General features: G+C 31.1%; 1 protein-coding gene across 6 annotated transcripts in view; it reads right to left on the bottom strand.

Annotated features, from left to right (window-relative positions):
- The window catches only part of LOC145263177 (DNA topoisomerase 2-alpha-like), a 206104-nt gene that overhangs the window by 92451 nt on the left and 90293 nt on the right, over nucleotides 1-23360 (bottom strand). For all 6 annotated transcript variants that reach the window (XM_080120216.1, XM_080120220.1, XM_080120218.1 and 3 more), the window contains 8 exons: nucleotides 21301-21394; nucleotides 8857-8920; nucleotides 7413-7558; nucleotides 4994-5091; nucleotides 3118-3330; nucleotides 2796-2969; nucleotides 2099-2200; nucleotides 38-175 (listed from right to left, as the gene is read on the bottom strand). In XM_080120216.1, coding sequence (XP_079976342.1) covers nucleotides 38-175; nucleotides 2099-2200; nucleotides 2796-2969; nucleotides 3118-3330; nucleotides 4994-5091; nucleotides 7413-7558; nucleotides 8857-8920; nucleotides 21301-21394 — 1029 coding nt within the window. The remainder of the gene's footprint in view (nucleotides 1-37; nucleotides 176-2098; nucleotides 2201-2795; nucleotides 2970-3117; nucleotides 3331-4993; nucleotides 5092-7412; nucleotides 7559-8856; nucleotides 8921-21300; nucleotides 21395-23360) is intronic.

Genomic DNA, 23360 nt, shown 5'->3' with positions numbered 1-23360 from the left:
GGGAAGAAGGGGAAGGCAGAAAAAGAAAACTACTTACAGCCGTAATAAATTTTTCAGATGGAACACATTTGGATCCAAATCCTTTTTGTTGCAATGTCATATTTTCTTTTGTTTGAGAATCAAATGACGGATTTTCAATGAGGCAATTTACAAACAGCCACATATGACTTTTGATCTGAAAAGAAAAAGAAAAAACATCAATCGGCAACAGACTTACAACTTGTAAAACTGATTATATATATATATCTTGAATATATTCTTCATAAAATAATCAAAATTATTACAAATAAGCTCAATAAAGATGTCTCCCCATTTTCTGAAGGCATATAAAAGATGTCTTATTTGATTTCTTCACCTATTAATATTTCTTAAAGATTAATCATAGAATCTGGTAAATTATGTTTTTTCAGATTTTAAAATCGTTGATCAATAATGATCCTAGCTCTAATTAAATTCATGATGGCGCCGTGGAATGTTTTCCTCATGCCATTGAGGAGTATCTTTCCTTGAATTGCTCAGTGTTTTCAAATTTCTAGAATTTACATTATTCCCTTCTTTAAGTAACCTTTTTTACTTCATTCTATTCCCTTATTTGTAACTATCTTTAATATTTATCAGTCTCTGATGATTTGTGTGATGGGAGTTTCAGCTATATGTACAATAAAACGTGCACTTATGAAAAAAAAAATTGAATATGAAATAAAAATCATGACTGAACTGATTTTTGTGAATTCTACAGTGTGTGTGTGTGTGTGTGTGCAAATATATATATATATATATATATATATATATATATATATATACACACACACACACTCACTGAAATTGTAATAAACTATTGTAAGTGCAATTATCATTTATCTAAATGAATAATTGGAAAATTGAGTTCATTTTTTGCATTAGCATAAAAAACCCTACTTCAATTTAGTTGAAAGGTTAATTTTCATACTGTTTTGCAAAAGGACATTTTATTAATTGTTTGGATAATTCATGTTCCATATCAGCTCTCTTTGTTTTATTTTTTAAACGTGGAGAAATTCATTTTCCACCCCAAATTTTTAAAATTACAATAAATGTACATAAATTAATCATATTAACGCTTACTAAATCAGTTGATTGTCTAATGTGAGGAGTGTGAATTCTTGTGTTTGTCTGATTAATGTTATTCATGACCAACCAATTGATTGGCCTATCCAACTGCCCATCTTAGACCAAGTAAGGGCCAAAGTGGTGTGTTGCATCTTATGACCTAATAGGGCCCTGAATATGATCTGCTCAACCACCAGGATTCTATCCTTAGGCATTACGGGTTGCTACCCACAGTCAACAGGTGACCCCATTGAGGGACTTTTACTCTCTGCATGGAGGCAATCAGTGTATTCTAATGCCCTACAGAGAAGGGTGACATGTGGACGTTAGATGGTTTGTAGAAACTGACCTGAAAGCTAGCCAATCTCTGGCTAAATCTTCATTTATCTTTCACTTCCTTCCACGTGACATGGTAAGAAATGATATAAGAGCGATATAACTGATGTGTACTGCAAGTCTGCATATCTGAACAATATAGAGAAACAGGAGACTTTGATGTTGACAGAATGGATAAGAAGAGTTCTTTGGTGAGTAAATGTAGAACAGTTGCAGTAGCAAGTCCAGTTCACAAGGCAAAGTCAAGTAAAACCTGGTAAAAGTGATGAAACTGGACTTGAAACAAAGAGGAATGTATAAAGACCTACTAGGTTAGTTTGGAAATCAATTTTGAAAAGCTGTCCAACACATGCCAGCACATAAAACAGACGTTAAAGCAAATATGTTCATATTAAGAATCATATATTTGAAAAGGAATTTCTTTTATCGAAATGTAATTTTAAATACTAAATAAGTCCAATTTTTTTCTTTTACAAAAAATTAAACTTTTCAATTTATTTTATTTTTTTTTTTTAATGTGATTGCATGTCAATAAACTTGTCCAATTTGTCCTAATGGGAAATGAAAAAAAAAATTAAGCTAAATTTTTTTTTTTTTTTATCCCAAGTCTATATATAATGCTTGGATACTACAAAGGACATTAGAAAAAGTAGAAATGCTTCTGTAAACTTACCTGGAAAGGTTTGATATTCAAGCCTCCCTTGTTCTTCTTTTTAACAATTTCAATTATTTTGTTCACCAAAGGATCAGCGACATGGTCAACATGGCGTCCACCCTATAAAGAATGGAAAGAAAAGTGTGTTTTAGAAAAATGAAGGTGGAATGAGGTAGAGTCGGATAAAAATAAGATGAAATGAAGGGAGGAAGAAAATGAGAAAATTATTTTTGATTAAGGAATATCATTGAAATGAATCAGTTCAAAAGGTTTGATAAAGTTATGTATTAATGGTCATAGATTTAGTTCTGAATTATTATTATCAGTATTAATAAAGCTGTCAATAGACTACAGTGACACTTGCATTCTCATTATTCTTACAATGTTTTGGACAATGTAATCGATCATCTTTTTTCAGGCACATTTTGTATAACTCTGGAATCTATAATGATTTTCAACCTGAACCTTTTATTTAATTCAGGGGTGGGAGTAGATTGTTCTTATTCTGTCAGCCATGACCAGATAGAAGTGTTTAATAATTTTTATTTTATTCTTAGAATCAGCTGTAGTGAGGATTGAAGGTAATTTATAATTTGTTAGTCAATGCTTTATTGTTGTAAGACGTGCATCATGACAAAGCGAAAATAAAATAAAACTTTTCTGCACCCCCATCCCTCTACTAACAAAGATCGAGAGTTAAAATGAAATTACTCACCTTGGTTGTAGCAATACTGTTGACAAAACTGGCCTGTTGAAAGCCTTGGTCACTAATGGTGACTGCAACTTCCCACCTCTCTGATACTTGTTCATATACAACTTTCAGAGGTTGGCCTGCATCGTCAACTTTATCTTTGATATGAAGATCCACATAATCTTTGAAGTTTTTCACCTGAAAAGAGAAAAATATTTTTTTAAAGAAAAACTAAAGCAAAAGCAAAGAATAAAAAGGAAAAACAGAGTAAAAAGAAAAGGAATATAATAATTTTTTTTAAAACAAGCAAGTAAAAAGAAGAAAAAAAAAAAATGAGTCAACTTACTGGGACTTTTTTGCCATTAAGCATAACTCTTACACCTCTAGTTGAAGCAGCAATATCATAGGCTCGTCGAGTAAACAAGGCCACAATATCTTTGTCCAGGCTAGTCATGCCAAACTTTGGCAAATCTGGCCAGAAAGTAATTGCAGTAAAATCGTCAGCTCGAGATTCTGTTAAGATCGGCTCGGATGCCTTCAACATGTTATTTGTCCACGTCTGACAGAAAAGAAAAAAAAAATGAAAAAAAAAAAAAAAAATGAATCAATAAAATTGGTATTCCTAAGTGCTTAAAAAAATGTCATTAAGGGGAAATATTGTAAAACCATTTTTATTTTTAGATTTTGGTCCAGAGCGTGACATGTTCAACTATTCTAAAGCATGAATTGTAGGAATTTGATCAAATTTGGCTTTAAAAATAAAATAAACAAATGAAAATTAAGTTTAAAAAAAAAAAAAAATCAAGGAAAGAATCCCTTATAGTTTGGCCATATTCAATTATTAAAATTCAATTGCTGTGTGGTGGAGTAAATTTTCTTTACAAAACGAATTTCAGCATTTCATGAAAGATTTTGAATGGGGTGGAGGGAATTATAAATATGTTTAAAAACGTGTTAAAATTCATAAAAAGGTATGCCTCAATAAAATGTTACTGAAATAGTCAAATAAACTTTCATTGACAGTAACAGCAGCTTATAAAGAAGACATGATTTTTTTTATATTTCAATGTTGAAAATATACTTAAATGTTTCAGTAGAATAATTTGATAATCAGAAAAATATACTTCATAATATATATATGATTAAATGTAAACAAACATTTACATACCATTTTATTCGTGGAGGAAAAAAAAAAGGCTTTTTGACATGAATATCCTTCAATAAATAAATGTACTACCAAAAAGTTTTGTGGTTCTGTGGTTGTGTGAATCCTTCGAGAAATACCGGTTTTTCTAAAGTTTTACAGTTTGACTTTCAAACTGTATTCCTAGCCACCACTTAAAGATTTTATTTTTAAGGCAATTATATGCGTACAATCTAAAAGAAAAATTAAATCAATATAAAAAAATCTTTATGAAAAAAAATTCAGAATGTGGAGAGGACAGTTTCAGATTTAATATAAAATGATACCCGATTTCCAAGCCATTTTAGCCCCCAATCATTTCATATTTTCTCATTCTGAAAAGTTATAATTACTATCAAGTTTAAGCCCCCCCCCTCAATAATCACAAATCGACAAAAGCTGACATTAGTGCTTATTCATATTGAAGTACACATGAAACGTGGCAAATCCAAACAAAATAACAGCAAAATGTATGCATATACTTATCCGTTTTAAATATTAATGTACACCAAAAATTACTGAGTCGAATATTAATAAAAAAAATTAAATACAGCGAGATGACCCGATTTCTTTATATATGAAAAAGGGATATAATCTACGACAGGTTGGTTTGATGCTAATGCCACTTGAAGTTCGTTGACTCCAAATGGTAAATTAATTCTATTATTTATTAAAATTCTATGATAATTTTCTGTAGGTTTTGGTATACACTAATATTTATAACGCATAAGTACATCTACAATCATTTTGTTATTTTATTTAGATTTTATTTAGATCTGTCATGTTTTTTTTTCTAAACAACATTAACTTTTTCAATAATTAAATAGCAAATCCATTTGTAATTTTTCAAAGCATAAATGCAATGCCATGTGATAACAATAAGAAGAGACACAAGAGATACAAGAATTCAAGACGAGTGTAGCAACTGAAGTAATAAAAATAATTTTTTTTATTGCTTGGGTACAATTTGTGAAGAAGTAAGAAACAATTCAATTTACTTTGGAGGAAAAATTTTTTTTATGTCGTTATATTAAGATACCTGTTTAAATGCTCTTTTGTATTCTCCGCAAGATGTTTCAACAATAAATTTGGTGCTGAAGATGTTACATAGTTTAGCACCATATCCGTTACGGCCACCTACAAGAGAACATAAAAAGGGATTTAATAGAGACAATGGGGAAGAAAAAATATAAAAGGATTTATCATCAATGTTAATCACTCTTCCTTTCTTTAATAAAAATAAGAAAGAAAAACAAAATGGCAGGGGGTGGGGGTCAAGATAGTGGGAGAGTGAAAGAGAAGAGGACAGAGGAGGTAATGCATAGTGAGAGAGATGGCGTGGTTGGAAGGACAAGAATTGGGGTTGAGAAAAAGGTAAAGTTCAATTACATAAATCATTTTGACATTAGTTTGTAATATATTAACATTATTTGTAAGAATACTTCTAAAAGTACTAAAATAATTGTAGCTTAGCTTTAAAAGAAGTAACAGACAATTCCAAAGTAACGTGTGTGTATATAGTGGGCAGCAAAATTATTTGGTACATTGTTTTTTTTTTTTAATTATTATTTCTCAAATATAAAATTAATTTGAATGAAATGTACACTCAATCTTTGAAGAGATTCTATCTATCTAAAATTAAAGGGAAATAAAGATATACTTAGTTGACATATTTATTAACAAAAAAAACAAATTGCCCATATGCAAGTATTTAACACAATCAAATTTCATTCTTAAGCAGTCATTTAATCTTGTTATATTTTAACCAACCAGAAAGGTCATTCTAAAGCAGTCATTTAATCTTGCTTCAATATTTCAGCAATCAGAAGGCACTCCAGGGTTCCGACTCCTTACAGATCAGTTGATAACAGCTCTCACACACTGCGCAGATTGCCTCTCATTTCTGTTTTAAAATGGTTAAAACAAAGGAATTGACTAATGATATGTGCAAGAAAATCATAGCAAGGTACAAAGATGGAAAGGGATACAGGAAAATAGGTTCAGAACTAAATTTGGTGGCGAGTACAGTTGCAGCTGTTGTGAGAAAGGGGAAAACAACAAGTGGTAATACCAAAAATAATCTAAGTGGTCGGTCACGTAAATTTAATGTTACTGCTTGTAACATTGCTTGTAACGTGAAGAACGATTTCTGACGCGTTCAGAAATCCAGAAGGATTTGTAAGAAGCAAGTATTGAAGTAAGCAAAAACACAATCAAGACATCATTGAATCGTACAGGCCCATATTCTAGATCACCGAGAAAGACTCCATTGTTGGATCCTAGACATGGGAAAGATGATTTGTTTATAAATATCAATATCAATCAGATGACTTCTGGAACAAAGTTATTTGGTCAGATGAAACAAAATTTGAGCTTTTCGGAAGAAGCATGCGCATCTATGTATGGAGGAAAAAGGGCACAATTTAAATCATCTAATACCATTCCCACTATAATATTTGGAGATGAAAGTGTGATTTAGGGGCTGCTTTTCTGCAAATGGAGTTGGAGGAATGGAAATTTATAGAAGAGAAAATAAATGCAGCAAAATACACAAAGATTTTGTCAACATGAATGCAAGAGATTTAGGATTGGGCCATGACTTTATCTCCCAGCAAGATGATGATTCTAAATACAAGGCTAAAATAACTATGAAATAGTTTAAGGATAATGGGATTAGTTCGACAGTGGCGTAGCCAGTCACCCGACCTAAATCCCATCTGTAAGGCAGAACAGGATATACAACTAAACATTAGTAAATGTGATAAATACTTTTGCATGTGGATAATTTGATTATATAGATATAGATATATATATATATGTATATATAGATAGATAGATAGATATAGAGAGTAGCAAAAGTATTTGGTACATTGTTTTTTTTCTTCGTATTTCTCAAGAAATATCAAGTTATTTTGAATGAAATTTACACTCAATCTTTGAACAGATATTATCTATCTAAAAATAAAAGTAAAGATATACTTTGTTGACAAATATTTATTAACAAAAAATCAAATTATCCACATGCAAAAGTATTTATCACATTTACTAATGTTTAGTTGTATATCCTCTGTTCTGCCTTACAGATGGGATTTAGGTCGGGTGACTGGCTACGTCACTGTAGAACACTAATCCCATTATCCTTAAACTATTTCATAGTTATTTTAGCCTTGTATTTGGAACGCGGGGCTGAAATGCTAGTGTGTATATATATATATATATATATATATATATATATATATAAAAGAATGGGGAACAGAGAACCAGAAGAATCAACAAATCTTGTAAATTGCCAGAGATTTTGGAAAAAATAGGGAAATAGAAAATATTTGAAAATTCCAAACTGTTTTTAAATCAATATTTAATAATATATATTATAAATACTGACCAAATCGGGTCATGGATAGTGTAGTTATTTGTAAATTTAAGAGTATAAACAAAAAAAATAAAAACATCTTTACCTGTAACTTTCTTTTCAGAGTCATCATAGTTACTAGATGTGAGTAAATGACCGAATATCATTGTCGGGACGTACATCTTCTCAGTTTTATGTTCCACAACAGGAATTCCTTTGCCATTATTCCAAATTTTGATTTTATTATGTTCTCTAAGAAAAGAAAAATATTTTTTTATTAATTTTAAATAAAACATTTGATTCAATTGTTACAACGAAACTTGAAATATCTTCCTTAATTTGCTTGGCAGAGAGGATTATCTAAACAGAAGGAAGAGAACCAATGTATATATACCTAGTTTTGCTGAATTCTTAACTAACTAGAGGTTGTTATTTGGATAGCACTTATAGTTACTAGAGTCATATGACTTATCACATGCTCACTGTAATTATAAGGCTATGTACAACAAATTAAAGCTGATTTTCTATTCGTGTGACCTTTTAGCACATCATTCAAGTAACCTGGGATTCTTATGTCAAGGACAAGGAGCAATCCATTTTAATTTAGATAAACTGGCATACTATTTTTTTTTTTGCTAAAAATCTTTGTGTAAAAAAAAAAAAAAGTAAAAAATGTACATTTATATGGCAAATTTCATTGCTAAATCTTGTATTTCAATAAAGATATAACACTTATTGAAAAAGTAATGTAAAAAGAAATTATGTTCTTAAAAACTGGGGAAATTATCAAAATGTACAAGGCACAAAAATAGTCATAACTTCTGTATTTTTAGTCAGATTAAAAAAAAATTTTTTTTATAGATTCTTTCTTAGATCATCAAGTTCTTTCTATATATGCCATTATTGAGATATTTGAAGCCATTTGAATTTTTTCATGTGTTTTGTTAAACTTTGAGACAATCACTAGCATGGGAATGATAAATGTGAAATGACAGATAAATGAGAGGTGTGATAACATTAGCTTGGCATGGGATAACATTGCAGATGGATGTGGTTGTGATAGTCTCCTTTGAACAACACTCTGCATCTCTAAAAAGGACATTCACCTACACAATCCTCTTCTATTAACTTATTACTCACCATTAATGGGACACAAAAAAAAAACTACATTTACATCTACAAGTTTCCCTTAATTCAACCACTAACGGATTAAGAATATGTTCTTTATTAACTTTGTAGATGCTACACCAGGCTTCCAAAAGAAAGATTGTTCTTTTCAGAAGAAGCACTAGAGGTGCAAGAATCAAGACAAGAAAAAACATGCATGATTTTAAACCGATTTAACTGCTGGTTGCCCAGGCGGTGATGAGAGTATTGAATCCTTCCCCTTCCTGTGTTACAATAGTTGGCACGAGTTAAAATGTGGGTTCATATCTTACCAATTTTATAAGTACACACAGAAATCAGAGGGAGCATTTGAATTTGGAGAAAACGATTCTGATATCCTTGATACATCCCCAGGGCAGTGTGAAGAAAGAGCAATTACTTACGGGTCAATGTCAATTTTGATGGTGTTCATCTTTGGATCTCTTTGTTTGTTGTCAGCTGCATTCACTAAAATTGCAAAAAAAAAGGGTTTTCATTTAAAATGTTAGCACGAATGTTTTTTTAACTAAAAAATTATAAATACCTGAAGTTACAAAATATTAGTATTTCCAGCTTGTCACTATTATAATGCAACATTGATAAATTCATTCAACTTGCAATTTCACTTATTTTTGGACCAATATTTTTTTAAATATACTTGAACAGACGAAAATTAAAAATGAGTATTTCTTTTAGACTCAAGGTTCATTCGGTGTCAAATCATCCAAAAATATGGGATTTTGAAACCCATATCCCCAGATCTGGCTGTAGTTTGCACTGCAGAGAGATAATATAGGAACTAAGAAATCCTGAAAATTTGAGCACATAACTCCAAGTGGTTCCAGATTAAGAGCATTTTTTATTTTGGCATTAGTCACATAATGTGACGCCCGGGCAACAATTTTGTGATGTCCTTTCTTTGAATATTTTCTGATTGGAAGATCGTATGGCTCTAAAAATTCACACAAGCTTTTTTGACCCAAGGAATCCAAAAATGCTGTTGTGTTCTTTATGCCATTGAAATGCAGAAATGGTTTTTTGATATTCTTGGTCAGTTATTGTGTATGTTCTTCGGTACATGTTGTTGGGGATACAACACAAAGAATTTTCTTGATGACAATAAATCATGTATCATCAATCTGCAGCCAACTGTATGTCTTGCGTCGTCCAATAATATCTGTATACGGCTTGATTTTGGAGAAAATCTGATGCCATTTTTGGATTCCTTCAGTCAAAAAAACTTACCTGTGTGAATTTTTAGAGCCATACGATCTTCCAATCAGAAACTATTCAAAGAAAGGACATCACAAAATTGTTGCCCGAGCGTCACATTATGTGACTAATGCTCTGCACAGCTCAGTGTTTAGATGCCGACGAAGTGCCACAAACTTCTTAAAGCCAGAGTTGCACCAAAAGAAGGTCATGCTGAATATTTGCTGATCTGCGACTGGTCTCATCCATTAATTTTTGGAATTTCACCAAAACCATTACAGCAGAAAAGTATTGTCAACAAATGAATTAAATGCATTAGAAACTTCAACAAAAACACCCAGCAACAGAAAAGACCCAATTTCCTCCACGACAATGCTCAACCGCACATTGCTAAACTGACGCTACAAAAGTCGAACGAATCGGGCTATGAAACTTTGCCTCATCCGCCATACTCTCCAGACCTCTCACCTACTGACTACCACTTTTTAAAGCACCTCAACAACTTTTGCGTGAAAAATGCTTCAAAAACCCAAGTGATATCAAAAATGCCTTCAGAGACTTCATCGCTATCAGAACGTAAGATTTTTTACATTATTTGCATAAATACATTTGTTTTGCGTTGGCAAAAGTGTTGATTCTGGTGATGCTTATTTCGATCAATAAATTTTTTGTTTGAGCCAAGATATGTTCATCTGAATTTTAAAGTTAAAAAATGCAAGAACTTTCTTGTCAACCTGATACCTGGATAAGTATACATCAATTTGATCAAAAGAACACAACATTGTCTTGGGTTTCTTTAAATTTTTTTTCTGCACTTAACATAAATAAAAAATGACGTTTTACTTTATGATATAAAAATGATCTATAGAAAAGACAAAACGGGCGCGCACATTTTTTTATGCCCAGCAAAGGCTTTTTTTTTGGTGGGGTGGGGGGGGGGGTACTATGTCTTAGAACTTTTTATATACCCCTAGATCATAATATCTACGATGTGCAAAAGGACGTTGTTGCTAGATTTATTTTGATCGACTTTTATAAAATTTGCGCTATTCCATCCTGTCGCGTGTTTGGTGTTTTTTGTATAAAAGCGAAACTGAAATTTGTAATAAACGCGATTCCCTGGCCTTCATGGTCTTGAAAGGCAATCAGCTTTGACCACGGTGGGGAATACCCTTCATATCAGACAATTGCTATTCATTAAAACACTGTCAGAGCCCCCCTCCTCTGGGGGGGGGACTGGAAGCTAAAAACTTAAGTGAGTAATCGCCTGTGCTAACTCATTCACTTAACTTTCACTTTCTGCATGACAACTTTTTGATCGCTAAATTATAACACTTTCACTTCCTGTCTCGTCGTGGCTGAGTGATAAAATGTCATGTTTTCTTTTACTTTCTTTTCAACCTTCCTATCAAGGCTTCGGGTTCGAGCACGGCTACCAAAAGAGCAAGCCAGTGAACAAGACAGCGTGATGTCATTACCAGATCAACATGTAGGTAAAGGCACAAAGATGCCTAAAGTTTCCAGTGTTCAACCATGTGGCCATAAAAAATATTTTTCGTTGCTATATATTTCGGCTGTTGTAATTATGATTTTTATTTTCCTAAAGAGAAAAAACAATTCTCCATTTAGATTATTATTACAATTATTGTAATTGCACATTGGGATAATTTTAATCTAACAAAATATAATGGTAAGTGGATGGTTTTTCATTTTATTTATTTTTTTAAACTGCAAAACAAACAATTTTGAGATGAGAATATTTTTCAGTCCGTTCTTTTAATAATAAATTAAACTTTTCATTGAGTATTTCCAAATATTTTAGAGTTAAAGGCATTTTTCACAATAGTCTTTGTTTTATTTGTGTTGTTTTGTTTTTTGTTAACTAAAACGATTGATGAATTTAATATTTTAGCATCAGGCGTAATTTTTTTCTTTGAAATATATTTAAAACTTAAAAGTTTTTGTTTGTTTGTTTGTTTGTTTTATAACATTTTATCTGTAAATAATTTACATACATGACTGAAATGGGAAATGAAATAGGAAATTCTTTATTCTCTCCTGAGGCATGCAAACACAAATTCATCTTAAAAATTCATTAATTAATCAGTTTTAATTAAAGTTTTTATAGGAACTAAAAATAAAGAGTACAATTAAATTTTAACATATTTTCTTGTGTTTTATCTACGCACCATGCTGAAATAATAACGTTATTTAGAAAGCCATTCTTAACAGGAGGGGGAGAGCGCTTTCTAACTATTCTAACACTTAAACCTAACAATTAAAAAAAAAAAAAAAAAAAAAAAAAAAAGATATAAAAATTTAGTTTAACTTGAAAATCTTATCTAAAATATAGCATGGTGCGTACATTGCACAAGAATTATTATTATTATAATAACAAGCCGCGCATGCGTGGTCCCCCTCTTGTGCTGCATGTGAGATGACGCCACAAAAAATAGTGAAAAAATGATGAATGTGAGAAGTGTGAAGGGCCAAGTTTTCGAAAAATCTAATGGATGGAGCAAACGTTATGGGGTAAAAAGTGCCTTTTTTTTTTTTTTCTTTCTTTTTTGCAATTTTGGGGCATTTGTAATCCGTTTTGGGCTCCTGGGAACACCAAATCCCAGTGAAAACAGACAAACGATGCAATTTTACACCTTAAGACATGTATATTTGAATTCAGCACTATGGAAAACTACTATATAGACATACATATCAAGTTCTCGAGTAATATGAAAAAAGAACTCCAAAAAGGCATGTTTTTTAGCCCTAAAAGTCCCAGAGGGATGCGAATCAGAATTTTGCATATTGAATTTATATTAAAAACAATGGCCTCCACATTTTAGCCAAGTTTCAGGAAAATCTAATGGATGGATCAAACGCTATAGAGCAAAAAGTGTCATTTTTAGTCATTTTGGAGCATTTTCACCTCTTTTGAACCCTCGGAGACGCCGAATCCCAGTGTAAATTGATAACGGTGCAGTTTCAGGCCTTAACACATGTATATCGGAGTTGACCACCGTGAAAACTCAGTATATAGTCAAACATATCAAGTTTTTGTTGAGATATGAAAAAAAGAGCCACAAAAAGGTGTTTTTAGCACTGAAAGTCTCTAGGGATGTGAACCAGAATTTTGTCAGGGTCACCCATACTGGATTAATGGGCTCCACATTTTGGCTAAGTTTTAAAAAAATCTAATGGATGGATAAAAAATTATGGGGCAAAATATGTCATTTTTTACCATTTTGGGGCATTTTTTGACCTCTTGAGCTCTTGGGGGCACAACGGGAATCTTTATAAAAAAAATTTTTTTTACTATGCACATCTATTTAATGAAATACAACTTGTGGCAAAATTTCAGGAAAATTAATGGATGGTTATTTGACAATAGTCCAGACTAACGGACGCACGGATACCACTGAAAACATAGGTCCCTCTCCAATAAATCAGGGGACTAACAAAAAGGTACTTCACGGGAAATGTAGACACTGCGTAAACGGGTTTTAATTTAATGGTTGTTCCCTAAAAAGCACATACACAAAAGGTTTTCATTGGTTTATTTAATCACAAAAACTTTTTTGAAGGTACTACTTCAGGCAAAAAAAAAAAAAAAAAAAAAAAGAAAGAAAAGGCCAAAAGCATTATTTGAATAGGTATGAAAAAATAAATGTAACAAAAAATATTAGTGTGGAAAATATAATAAAAATAAATTAAAACCAAATGAAAATAAAATAAAAACAAGCACGGAATAAAGTATGAATCAAATTTAATTACCAACGAGAGATCCCAACGAGAAATAAATGACAAATGGCTGTTACGTGCAATCATCTGCACGAGTGGTCAAGAGGTGGAGAACATTGGAAATCTGGTGAGACTTGTTGTCACTCGGTCTCCAGCGAATACCAAAGGTTACTGCCAATGAGCAATCACTGATGATGGCCTGTGAGACAACAACTAGCGAGTGAAATAATAATCGTGTCCTCTCCCAAATTCACCACCACCCTGATTTAATAACATAGATGTTTACTATATTTTCTTAGTTTTTAACCAATGTTCACATTATGGTATGATTGTCTTTTAGTAGTTATGTGAACTTCATTTTCGTATTCATGTATTCTGCACCAATATGAAAATGAAGACTACAGCGGAGTATAAGATTCCTAACCATGTAACTGATGAAAATACGCTACACATTTTAATGAAAAACCTGGAAAAAAATGAACATAGAACAGAAAACGAAAACTTTAAATATAATTTCTGTATTAAAAATAATAGTTATTTAAATATTTCAACATATAATCTTGTGGGAAAAATCCAGCTCCCAATAAGGGGCACTCTGGATAGGAACAAAAATAAAAATTGTCCTAGTCATGAAAGATTTCTCCTCCATCGGCCGAGGACAGAAAAGGTGAATTGTAGCATCAGAACAGATACTACTACACTGTGATCTTGTCCCAAAGGTCAAGAATTGTTGGTTTTATGTTTCTTTAATTGTTTGTTCCCTAAATTCATAATTCAGTTTTATCAGTATTAGATTGTATATTGCTTTAACATTACGTAATTTTACATAGATATTATTTATATTGAACAAAGTTCAGTTTGATTATTGATCGAATTGAGTTCCTTTCTTTTCTTTCTTAACATGTTTTAATGCTCTTTTTAAAAATTTAAAAATGCTGTCATATAGTATCAACAGTAACAGTTTGATAAATCTTACCTACATTGCCAGCAGGCATTTTTCAGTTAACAGGCCTTCTATATCTCAGTGGCTGTGGTTCGAGCCTGCCTGCCCACTATCACTTCTTTTTTTTTCCTTAACATACACATCCAAACACCCGGACAACGCTGGGCACCCCCGCTAGTTATAAAATAAAACAAAATCTTGGAAAGTTTAACAGAGAATGCACAGAAGTTCTCATTCATTCCTGAAAACGCTGGGTGTGATTTGAGAGGATTAAAAAGCATAAATTTATTTCAATTTATATCACTTCTTTACATTCGCTACTCACGCAGTTTAAGTACATCTTTAGGTCATCATGGTTGAAAATTGAACTGTTTAATTATACAGTAACTGTAGCCACCTTACATCACCTGAATGCGTTTTTACTTGAAACTTGTTTTTTTGTTCTTTTTTATTTTCATGAAAAGGGAAGCAACTATTGATGAATATTGATATATTCCCTTTTTTATAGAACTAGTGGGGGTACCCGGCGTTGCCCAGGTGTTTGTAGGTGTGTGTTGGGGAGAGGGGCGGGGTTAAGTAGGTAGGAGCAAACCCGGAACATTGAGGTGAAGGTGGAAAAACCTGACATCTCGCCCACGAAGGGAGAGTAACTAAACAAAGTTTAATTTTAACAATTAAAAAGTTGAATTGATAGGTGGTCAATTTTAATGATCACGCCATAGAAGTCCCGCAGTGAACATTTACTGCGAGACAGTTTTTCTGGTTTCGTTTCCCAACTTTTTGTTTCGCCAAAATGTTGGGGGTAAACTAGCTCCCCTTAAAGAGGAGAAAGTCCATATGAATAACAATTTCTGATAAGGAGTTTCCCCTACATTGATCAAACGCCCATTGCTTTCTGGACGTTCCTGGCTTTCGTGCCGGGAACCCCACCTTCGCTTCAGATCAGTTTTGCTTTTATACGAAAAAGCCGAATCAACATGCGAGAAGCCAAAATAGCAATAATTTTGTAAAAGTCGCTGTAAACAAATCTAGACATGACGCGTGTTCGCAAATTCTAGATATTATTATCTAGGGCGTATATAAACACTTCTAAATGATAGTACTCCCCCCCCCCTGTAACCCCGGCGGAAAAAGCCTTTCTTGGACATACAAAACCTCTTGTGCGCACATTTTGCCTTTTATATATATATAGACTAGCAGGGGTACCCGGCGTTTCCCGAGTGTTTTGAGGTGTGTGTGCTCTTAAATAAAAAAGAAACCTTGGGGTAGGATCGAACCCGAAGCCCTGAGGCGAAGTTTGAAAATAAAATGTGAAAAAAACATGAACCGTTCAGCCAGCCAGAATGAGTTACTGAAAGAGTAAGAACAAAATTGACAGGTGCCCACATGGAAGTCGTAGAGCGTTACGACGATGACGACGTAAGCAATAGCTATTCAGCAAATGAAAACATAAAAACGAATGTTAAAACTTAAGCGGGGGGGAGGGGTGGAATCAAAACATCGAGGAAAAAAAAAACTAACGTAAGGCAAACAAACGACGTTAAATGTAAAAATTGAAAAAACAAAAAAGAAAACAGAAAAACGAACATTAAAAAAAAAAAAAACGTGAAAAATGGTTTAAATAAGCCTGTTTCGATAATAAAATTTAAAAAATCAGTGGGTACTCTTGTGTTTTTGGGTGTGTGGTCGGGGGTGGATAAGTGAAGTAAAAAAAAACAAAACACGAGCGTTACGTGAAAAATGGCTTAAATAACACTGGTTCAATATTTAAATTTAAAAAATCGGAAAAAAAAAAAAAGACATCTCACACCACGATTCGAACCCAAAACGTTTAGATAATGAACCAACGCGCTAACTGAGCTAACGCGACGTACATGAAATTTAGTCAGTTCTCCAACTATTTAAAGTAAATCAGGTCATGACGTCATCTAACGCATGCATAGAACCGGTCGTAGTCACGAGGGGACGGTTTTTGTTTCTTAATTTAATAAGGAACATATTTCATATAGGTTTCATTAAAAATATTCAGTAGATAACGAGAAAAACAGAGATGAAAATTTCAAAAGGACTATATAACTGGTTACGCTCAATAGTAGTCCTCGCCAAGTCTTTGTTATTGTTATTCTATTATTATTATTATTATTATTTAAAACATTTTGTGTCCTGCTCTTTCACGTGAGGACTAATATATATTTCATAAGTTTGGGATTCAGTTTCAATTCAATTCCAGCTGATGAATCCAAGTCATATAGATATATTTTTTGTTTTTGAAATCGTAGCTTTATAATACATAAAAATCAATAGAACATTAACTCTATAATAATATATACAAAATCTGCAAGAATTAAAATATATTTAAGCATATTTTATGACCTGGCTATGCCGGGCGTCCCTGCTAGCTTGGATAAATTCTTTTGCAGTTTCAACAAAATAGCTACAATAATATCAGAGCATCTCCATTTATGCTGAACATCTACAGAATGCCAACATTAATAGATTACATAGGAATCAGTCTCCTGTGGAATTTCCACAGGTCCGCTAGTTTCCTATTAATTTCGGACCCTACCAGATCCACCATCAGAGAATGAAAGTTCTTTTGCTTTCAAGTAAATTTGTTTCCATTGTGCTGTTATGCCAAAGGTGTATTGTTGTTAAATGTACAAGGGGTCTTGGAACTCTTCTGTGTGTGAACTGTTCTTAGCGCATGTCCACTTTAAAAGGTATAAAAATTGGTATTAAAGTAGTAATACACACGGACGAAAAAACGCTTTGGATAATCACAGATTTCAAGGTAGTTCTACTAAAATAGCCATATTTTTAAACCAAAGCACTTCAAGTCTTCAAATTACTACTGTTTTGTTCGGAAATGAATATACTTTCAAATGAATTAATAAATATGAATGTACATTATATATTTTAAGAGTTTTAAGCAAATAAAGTGATAAAAATGTGAACGTCATAAAATGGCGTTTTCGGTAAGGTTTTGTAATGACCCCCCCCTGTTTTCTAAAGGTCCGTACCGTGATTGTATGAAGAATTTCGTCATGAAATTTGGGAACCAATCAGTAGAGGTGTTAATCTTAATACTGTCAAGTGTCCGAAATATTTTTGAGCATTTCTTTTTTTTGTCGTGTTAAAAATAAGACTTTAATATGACGAGTATCGAACATTTTGAAAAAAAAATTCTTCGGACACCCAGTAGTAAGTAAATCAATATTTTTACTATCTTTATCAATTAAAAGTATTATTTTATGTTGAGTAGGACCGCGGTAATTGATAATTTAAAAGGACCTACCCGAAAAAAAAATTGTTTCTATTTCTCGAATTTGGTCAAATGAAGTTAGTATTACTAGAAGCAGCAGCAGCAGCAGCAGCCTGTAGAATCAGCGATAGCACAGTATAAACACGCGTTCTTTAATTTTTATTCCAGAACGAATTAAGAAAAACATGAAAATATGAATATAAATGTTCTTATGTTTAATTAGAGCTATTGTTATCAGAATAACATTAGTTTAGAACTATTCGGTTTTCAGAATGTATAATAACAACAATCCCAACCAATTCGGCATTATGAATCTGTTGCAATTTCTCACATTTCTCGTCAAATTTAAAAACATGGTTAAAAAAACAAAATAAACTTTTGTAGATATATAGCTTGCATGCACTTTTATTCTTTAAATTAGTTTTGAACAGCGAATTAAAACAATGTTTTACTGCGAACAGCCACAAATTTTTTTTTTTTCAAAATCAAAATAAGTATCAAAATCTCGTTTATACATAGATTCGAAAAAGTTGTCAAAAAACAAATATATAACAAATAAATGTTATCAAAGGCAAGATAAGTTACTTTTCTACCTAACTGGATAATTTTCTAGTGTTTTTATTTAATGTAACATGTTCATTCAGCTCGAAAAACGTACAGTGTTTACCGATGTATTGGAAAATTAAAAATGGCGCCCGGCCCGACTCTCTTTGACACGGTGAGTTTGAGAAAAGGAGTTAAAAATAAAAAAAACTATACAAAATACTGTTAAAAACTCACCGAATATATGCCAGCCTATGTCATGGTAACATATATTGAGCGAGTTTCTAGCAGTATTTTGTCTACTTTTTTATTTTTAATTCTTTTCCCCAAACTTACCGTTTCAAGAGTTGGGCGCCATTTTAAATTTTCCAAAACATCGGTAAACACTGTTTTCAAGCTGAATAAACATGTTGCATTAAATAAAAACACTAAAAAATTATCCAGTTAGGTAGAAAAGTAACTTGCTTTTGATAACATTTATTTGTTATATATTTGTTTTTTTGACAACTTTTTCGAATCTATGTGTATAGTAATACAAACCCTCAAAATCTATATCAATATTCTTGAAATTTTAAAAGAAAACACATCAAACTACAATTAGGAAGCTTTTTATTTCGTTATTTTTTTTTCTACTTATTAAGCGAAAGATATTTTTACAACCTGCTCCAGCGTAGTATAAACGGCCTATGGAATTAACACCTTCAACCTCGAAAAAAGAAATCAACAAATTTATGGAATTTTCTTTGAAATTTCGCAACGTAGTTTCTTATTAAATTAAAACTAAATATAACATTTGCTGACTTATTTACCTGTCGAATACACACACACATTATATATATATATATAACTTTCTGTAAAATATTTATTTGAAATGGAAACGGCATTTTGCAGTTAGGACAACAAAACAAAAATGAAGTAACGGTTTGTATTCTTAAAACACTCTTTAACCCTAACAATAACACTAAGTTCGAGTGGTAAGCCCCCCCCCAATAAAATACCTCTGTAAGCCACATACAAGCATCTAAAACAAACAAAAAATAGATCCTTCCTTAAAAAAAAAGTACACAAAAAAATAAATTGGTTAACTGTCCTAAAATGCTAGAATGGCCAGGAAATGGTGAATTATTTTACATTAAATTTTTGTGAAACTAACCGCTCCCCCCTCTAATATTGTTTTTGTTAGCTTTGTCTCTGTCAAGTTTTCAGTATGTTCACACATAATTTTCCTTAGCCCCTACAATTAATTCAAAGTCCGAATGGCAACCCTCCCCATATTCTCATTGCATAGAAACCCTCTTAAAACTACACATAATCATCTTAAAAAAAAAAAAAAAAAAAAAAAAAAAAAAAAAAAAAAAGCATGCATATTTTCCCATAGAAAAAAAAAACAGTTAACTGCCCTAAAATGCTAGAATGACCTATATTAGGAAATTATTTTACATTCAATTCTAAAATAATTTGTTTATCTTTCATTAAAGTTTTTCATGGCATTTTATACATAATTTCCTAAAAAGGTAGAATCACATTTTGGAGGGGTGGTCAGAAGGAGTTGAGTGGGGTTAAACAGAAGGTGTTAATCTACAATAATACCAAAGAAATATTGCAATATATTCATTTTTAAATGGTCTTATGTTTAGATTTAAGTTTTGTACATAAAGCACATTACAATTCAACTTTGAGTTCTCCAACTTCTTTTCTGTTTATGGATACATGGCATTTTTAAGGAATTGCTGCATATTTATGCACATTTACTGCAGATTATTTGGAAACCATAAACTTTGGGAGATTTTCAGTTGCATATTCTGATTCCTTGTACAAAAATACACTTATATGGTAAATTTCATATCTTAGTCTTGTGTTTTAACAAAGATATGACATTTTTACTGAAAAAGTAGTGTAAAAAATGTGACGAAACGCATATGGTCTTAAAGAGGGAAAAATATCCAAACGTGTGAGGCACAAAAATAGCCATAACTTCCTTAATTTTAATCAGATTTTAAAAATTTAAAAAGATTCTTTCTTAGCTCATCAAGCTCTTTCTATGCATACCAATATTGAAATATTTCAAGCTATTTCAATTTTTTCATGTGTATTGCTAATTAAAGGTCTTGGCAGCATCATTAAAAAATTATAAAACTTCGAATAAACCAACAAAACTGTTTTTGGAAGATTAAGATGCAAAATCTTTATAAAAAATTTTTTTAAAAACATCAAATTTCTTTTTCCTTTCTCTTTTTAAAGTTGAACATTTAATACACAGACCCAGATTTATCATCAGAGAACTAAAGAGTTCTGCTTTTTTTTTTTTTTTTTTTCTTGCAAGTAAAATTTGTTTCTACTGTTGTTATGCCAAAGGTATATACAAGAAAATACAGAGATATATCTTATTGATAGATTAACTGTATTAACATCAACTATATCTACATAAATTTTAAACTTACTTTATCACTATATTACCATCAAAATGACTTATTGCTGATAGAACATATTTTGAAATACTGTACATTTCATTTAGAACATATTTTGAAATTTTGTACATTTCATATAGAACATATTTTGAAATATTGTATATTTAATAGCAATGAACAACTTAAAAGAACAACTATTTGAATATTTCAGGTGTATACCTATCCTTTGAAACAGTTTATAAGAAATTAATGTTTGGTATTATTCATTTGTAATTTTATTGAACTATTTTTGATATATATATATATATGCTGTAGCACTTACCTACCGAAGGAGGAAGTGTCAAGGGTATATGAAATTCACCCGTAGTCCCAAGTCGCTTGTAAATATGAAATATTTTTATCAATATTAACAGTAATTAAACTAATTTAATAAGAATTAGTAAAATCTTTAAAATATTTGTCTATTAATTTTCTGGTTAGATTCAGAGGAGTGGGTCTTAAATTAAAAAAAAATGCAAAAACCAGGAGACGGAATACTGTAGTAAAGTGGAACGATCCAAGAAAAACAATTTTTGAGTACTGCAGTCATACCTCATGTGAGAGGTTAGTACATTTACTGTGTAAGGTTTAGAATGGACGACTTCTTGCACGTATCATTATTAATGATGAGATGAGTGCGTGGACACTCAACAATATTAAACTTTTTAAAAAAATGGTAAATTAAAACAATAAAATCACTTACCAAGGATTTCGTCAAATATTTTGTACAATCCGGGAACATAAGAAATTTCCTTTTGGACCATTTTGGTTTCTTCTTCATCCATAACGTACATGTTCTAGAAAGAGAAAATATTGGCTTAGTAATCAACATGATAAAGTGCAATCTTAAAATCACATTTTTATATTTTATATATTATTTTATATTTTATATTTATCTATTATCACAATTATGGCCGAAGTTTACATCTCATGTCAACATAATTTAGATGTTTTTTTTATTCACTATTTATTGAATAAAACTCATTTTTTATATCCTATATGAAAAATTAAAAAAATATGAAAAATAAAATCAACCAGAATACATTTTGGTTTCTAAAATTCTATTCTCCACTTTGAAACCTACAATGAATTTCCTCTTAATGAACATTCGTCACCTACTTTTTAGGAGCCTACATGCTTGCATCAACTTCATTCAAGTCACAAAATGATTGACAAAGTAACCAGTTGGGACATACATGGTCATTACAACCTCTGACCACAAGTACCTCATACTCAATGGGAATAGAAGCAGTTCTTATGAAAAGCGATATGTAGTAAATAAATTTAATCTAAATTGAAAATTTTACTTTTTCACTCAGTTTTTCTATTAGTTTAAAGTGATCTTAATTTCTTCCAAAATGATATTCAGCAAATCATTAAATTCACAAACCTCTATGCAATTTAACTATATTTAATAGATTAAAAAAAAAAAAAAAAAATTTTTTTTTTAAAGACTTTTGAAAGTTAAACTTTATTACTGTAGCCGGTGGTCATTAAATTAAGTTGATTTCTATCCAGGATACCCTTTTTGCAACGTTGAATTTTCACTGTGGAAAATTAAATTTATATGACTAATTTTGATCTCATAGGAAAATAAGAAAATACGGATGTAAGATGAGTGTTTATTATTTAGATAGTCACATTATAAAAAACAGATCAAACTGTTAAATATTTCATCAAATAGTTCCAAAAAAAATGTCCCTTCATTCTTTTACCATGACTTCTGAATTTCATCTTAAAGACCCTTAATTTGACTTACCAATATTCTATGAGCTGAACAATACCCACTAAAATATAGAAAGGATTCTCATTTAATTGATGCTACAGACTAGATGTATTATACTAAGAGTTTGTAAAAACAATCAATTGTTTTTGTTTTATTTTCAAATTTAAAATCTTATCTGCCCAAGAAAAAATTCATAAATGGCAACCATTCTGACTGCCAACACGATTTTTTGTTTACATAAGGTAAAAATCAAAGTTTTCACTGCCATTTATTAATGAGCAAAAGCTAGACTCTCGATAAAACCACAATACAAGTTTACTAAAAGGTATGTTTTCGATCTCTTCTTGAGCAAATCCCAGAAATTTCCCAACCAAAATTGTTAGAATTACTAAAGATAGTTCAATATTAGCTATGTGCAAAATAGCCAGTGCTCAAAATGTATAAACATTTTGGCCCTTTCTTTTACTTAAAAATTCACCAAAAAACAGGAAATTAACTAATTAAATTTTCAGTATTTATCAAATAATGATCATGGAATATAATAAAAATAATTTTTATTGGAATCTTTAGTGGAAATGTATTTTGTTTAAACAAAAAAAACACCTTTACTAAAGTTATGATTTTCAGTAGTAAAAAAAGAATGAATTTATTTTTACTTTTTTATGAAAATAAAGCATTGTAAATTGTAACAAAATTTTTTTTTCAGGAACATTACAAAAAAAGCCCCTAAAGCCTGTATTACTGAAATTGGCATAACCCTAAAAAAAAAAAAAAAAATTAATTTCTCAGACTAACAATATTATCATTAAATTAAGCATTGTTTATTTAATATTTTCCCCCAAAAAAATAATCGCAGAAAATATTTCCTCTTCTTTATAGATTACATTTTTAGCATAATTTTTATATGTAAGATTCTAATATTTTCCTTGCATGAGTGAATGTGTAATCTTCAGTGTAAAAGTTTTTATAATCTTGAAAAATAAAAATTTTAAAGCAGGAACACAGAAAAATAATTAAATTAAAAAATGATAGAAATT

The sequence above is a fragment of the Euprymna scolopes genome, chromosome 38 (genome assembly GCF_053919585.1).
Source record: "Euprymna scolopes isolate OS-2025 chromosome 38, ASM5391958v1, whole genome shotgun sequence".
Taxonomy (NCBI): domain Eukaryota; kingdom Metazoa; phylum Mollusca; class Cephalopoda; order Sepiida; family Sepiolidae; genus Euprymna; species Euprymna scolopes.
The sequence above is the reverse complement of the archived record's forward strand: the minus strand, read 5'-3'. Positions and strand labels throughout refer to the sequence as shown.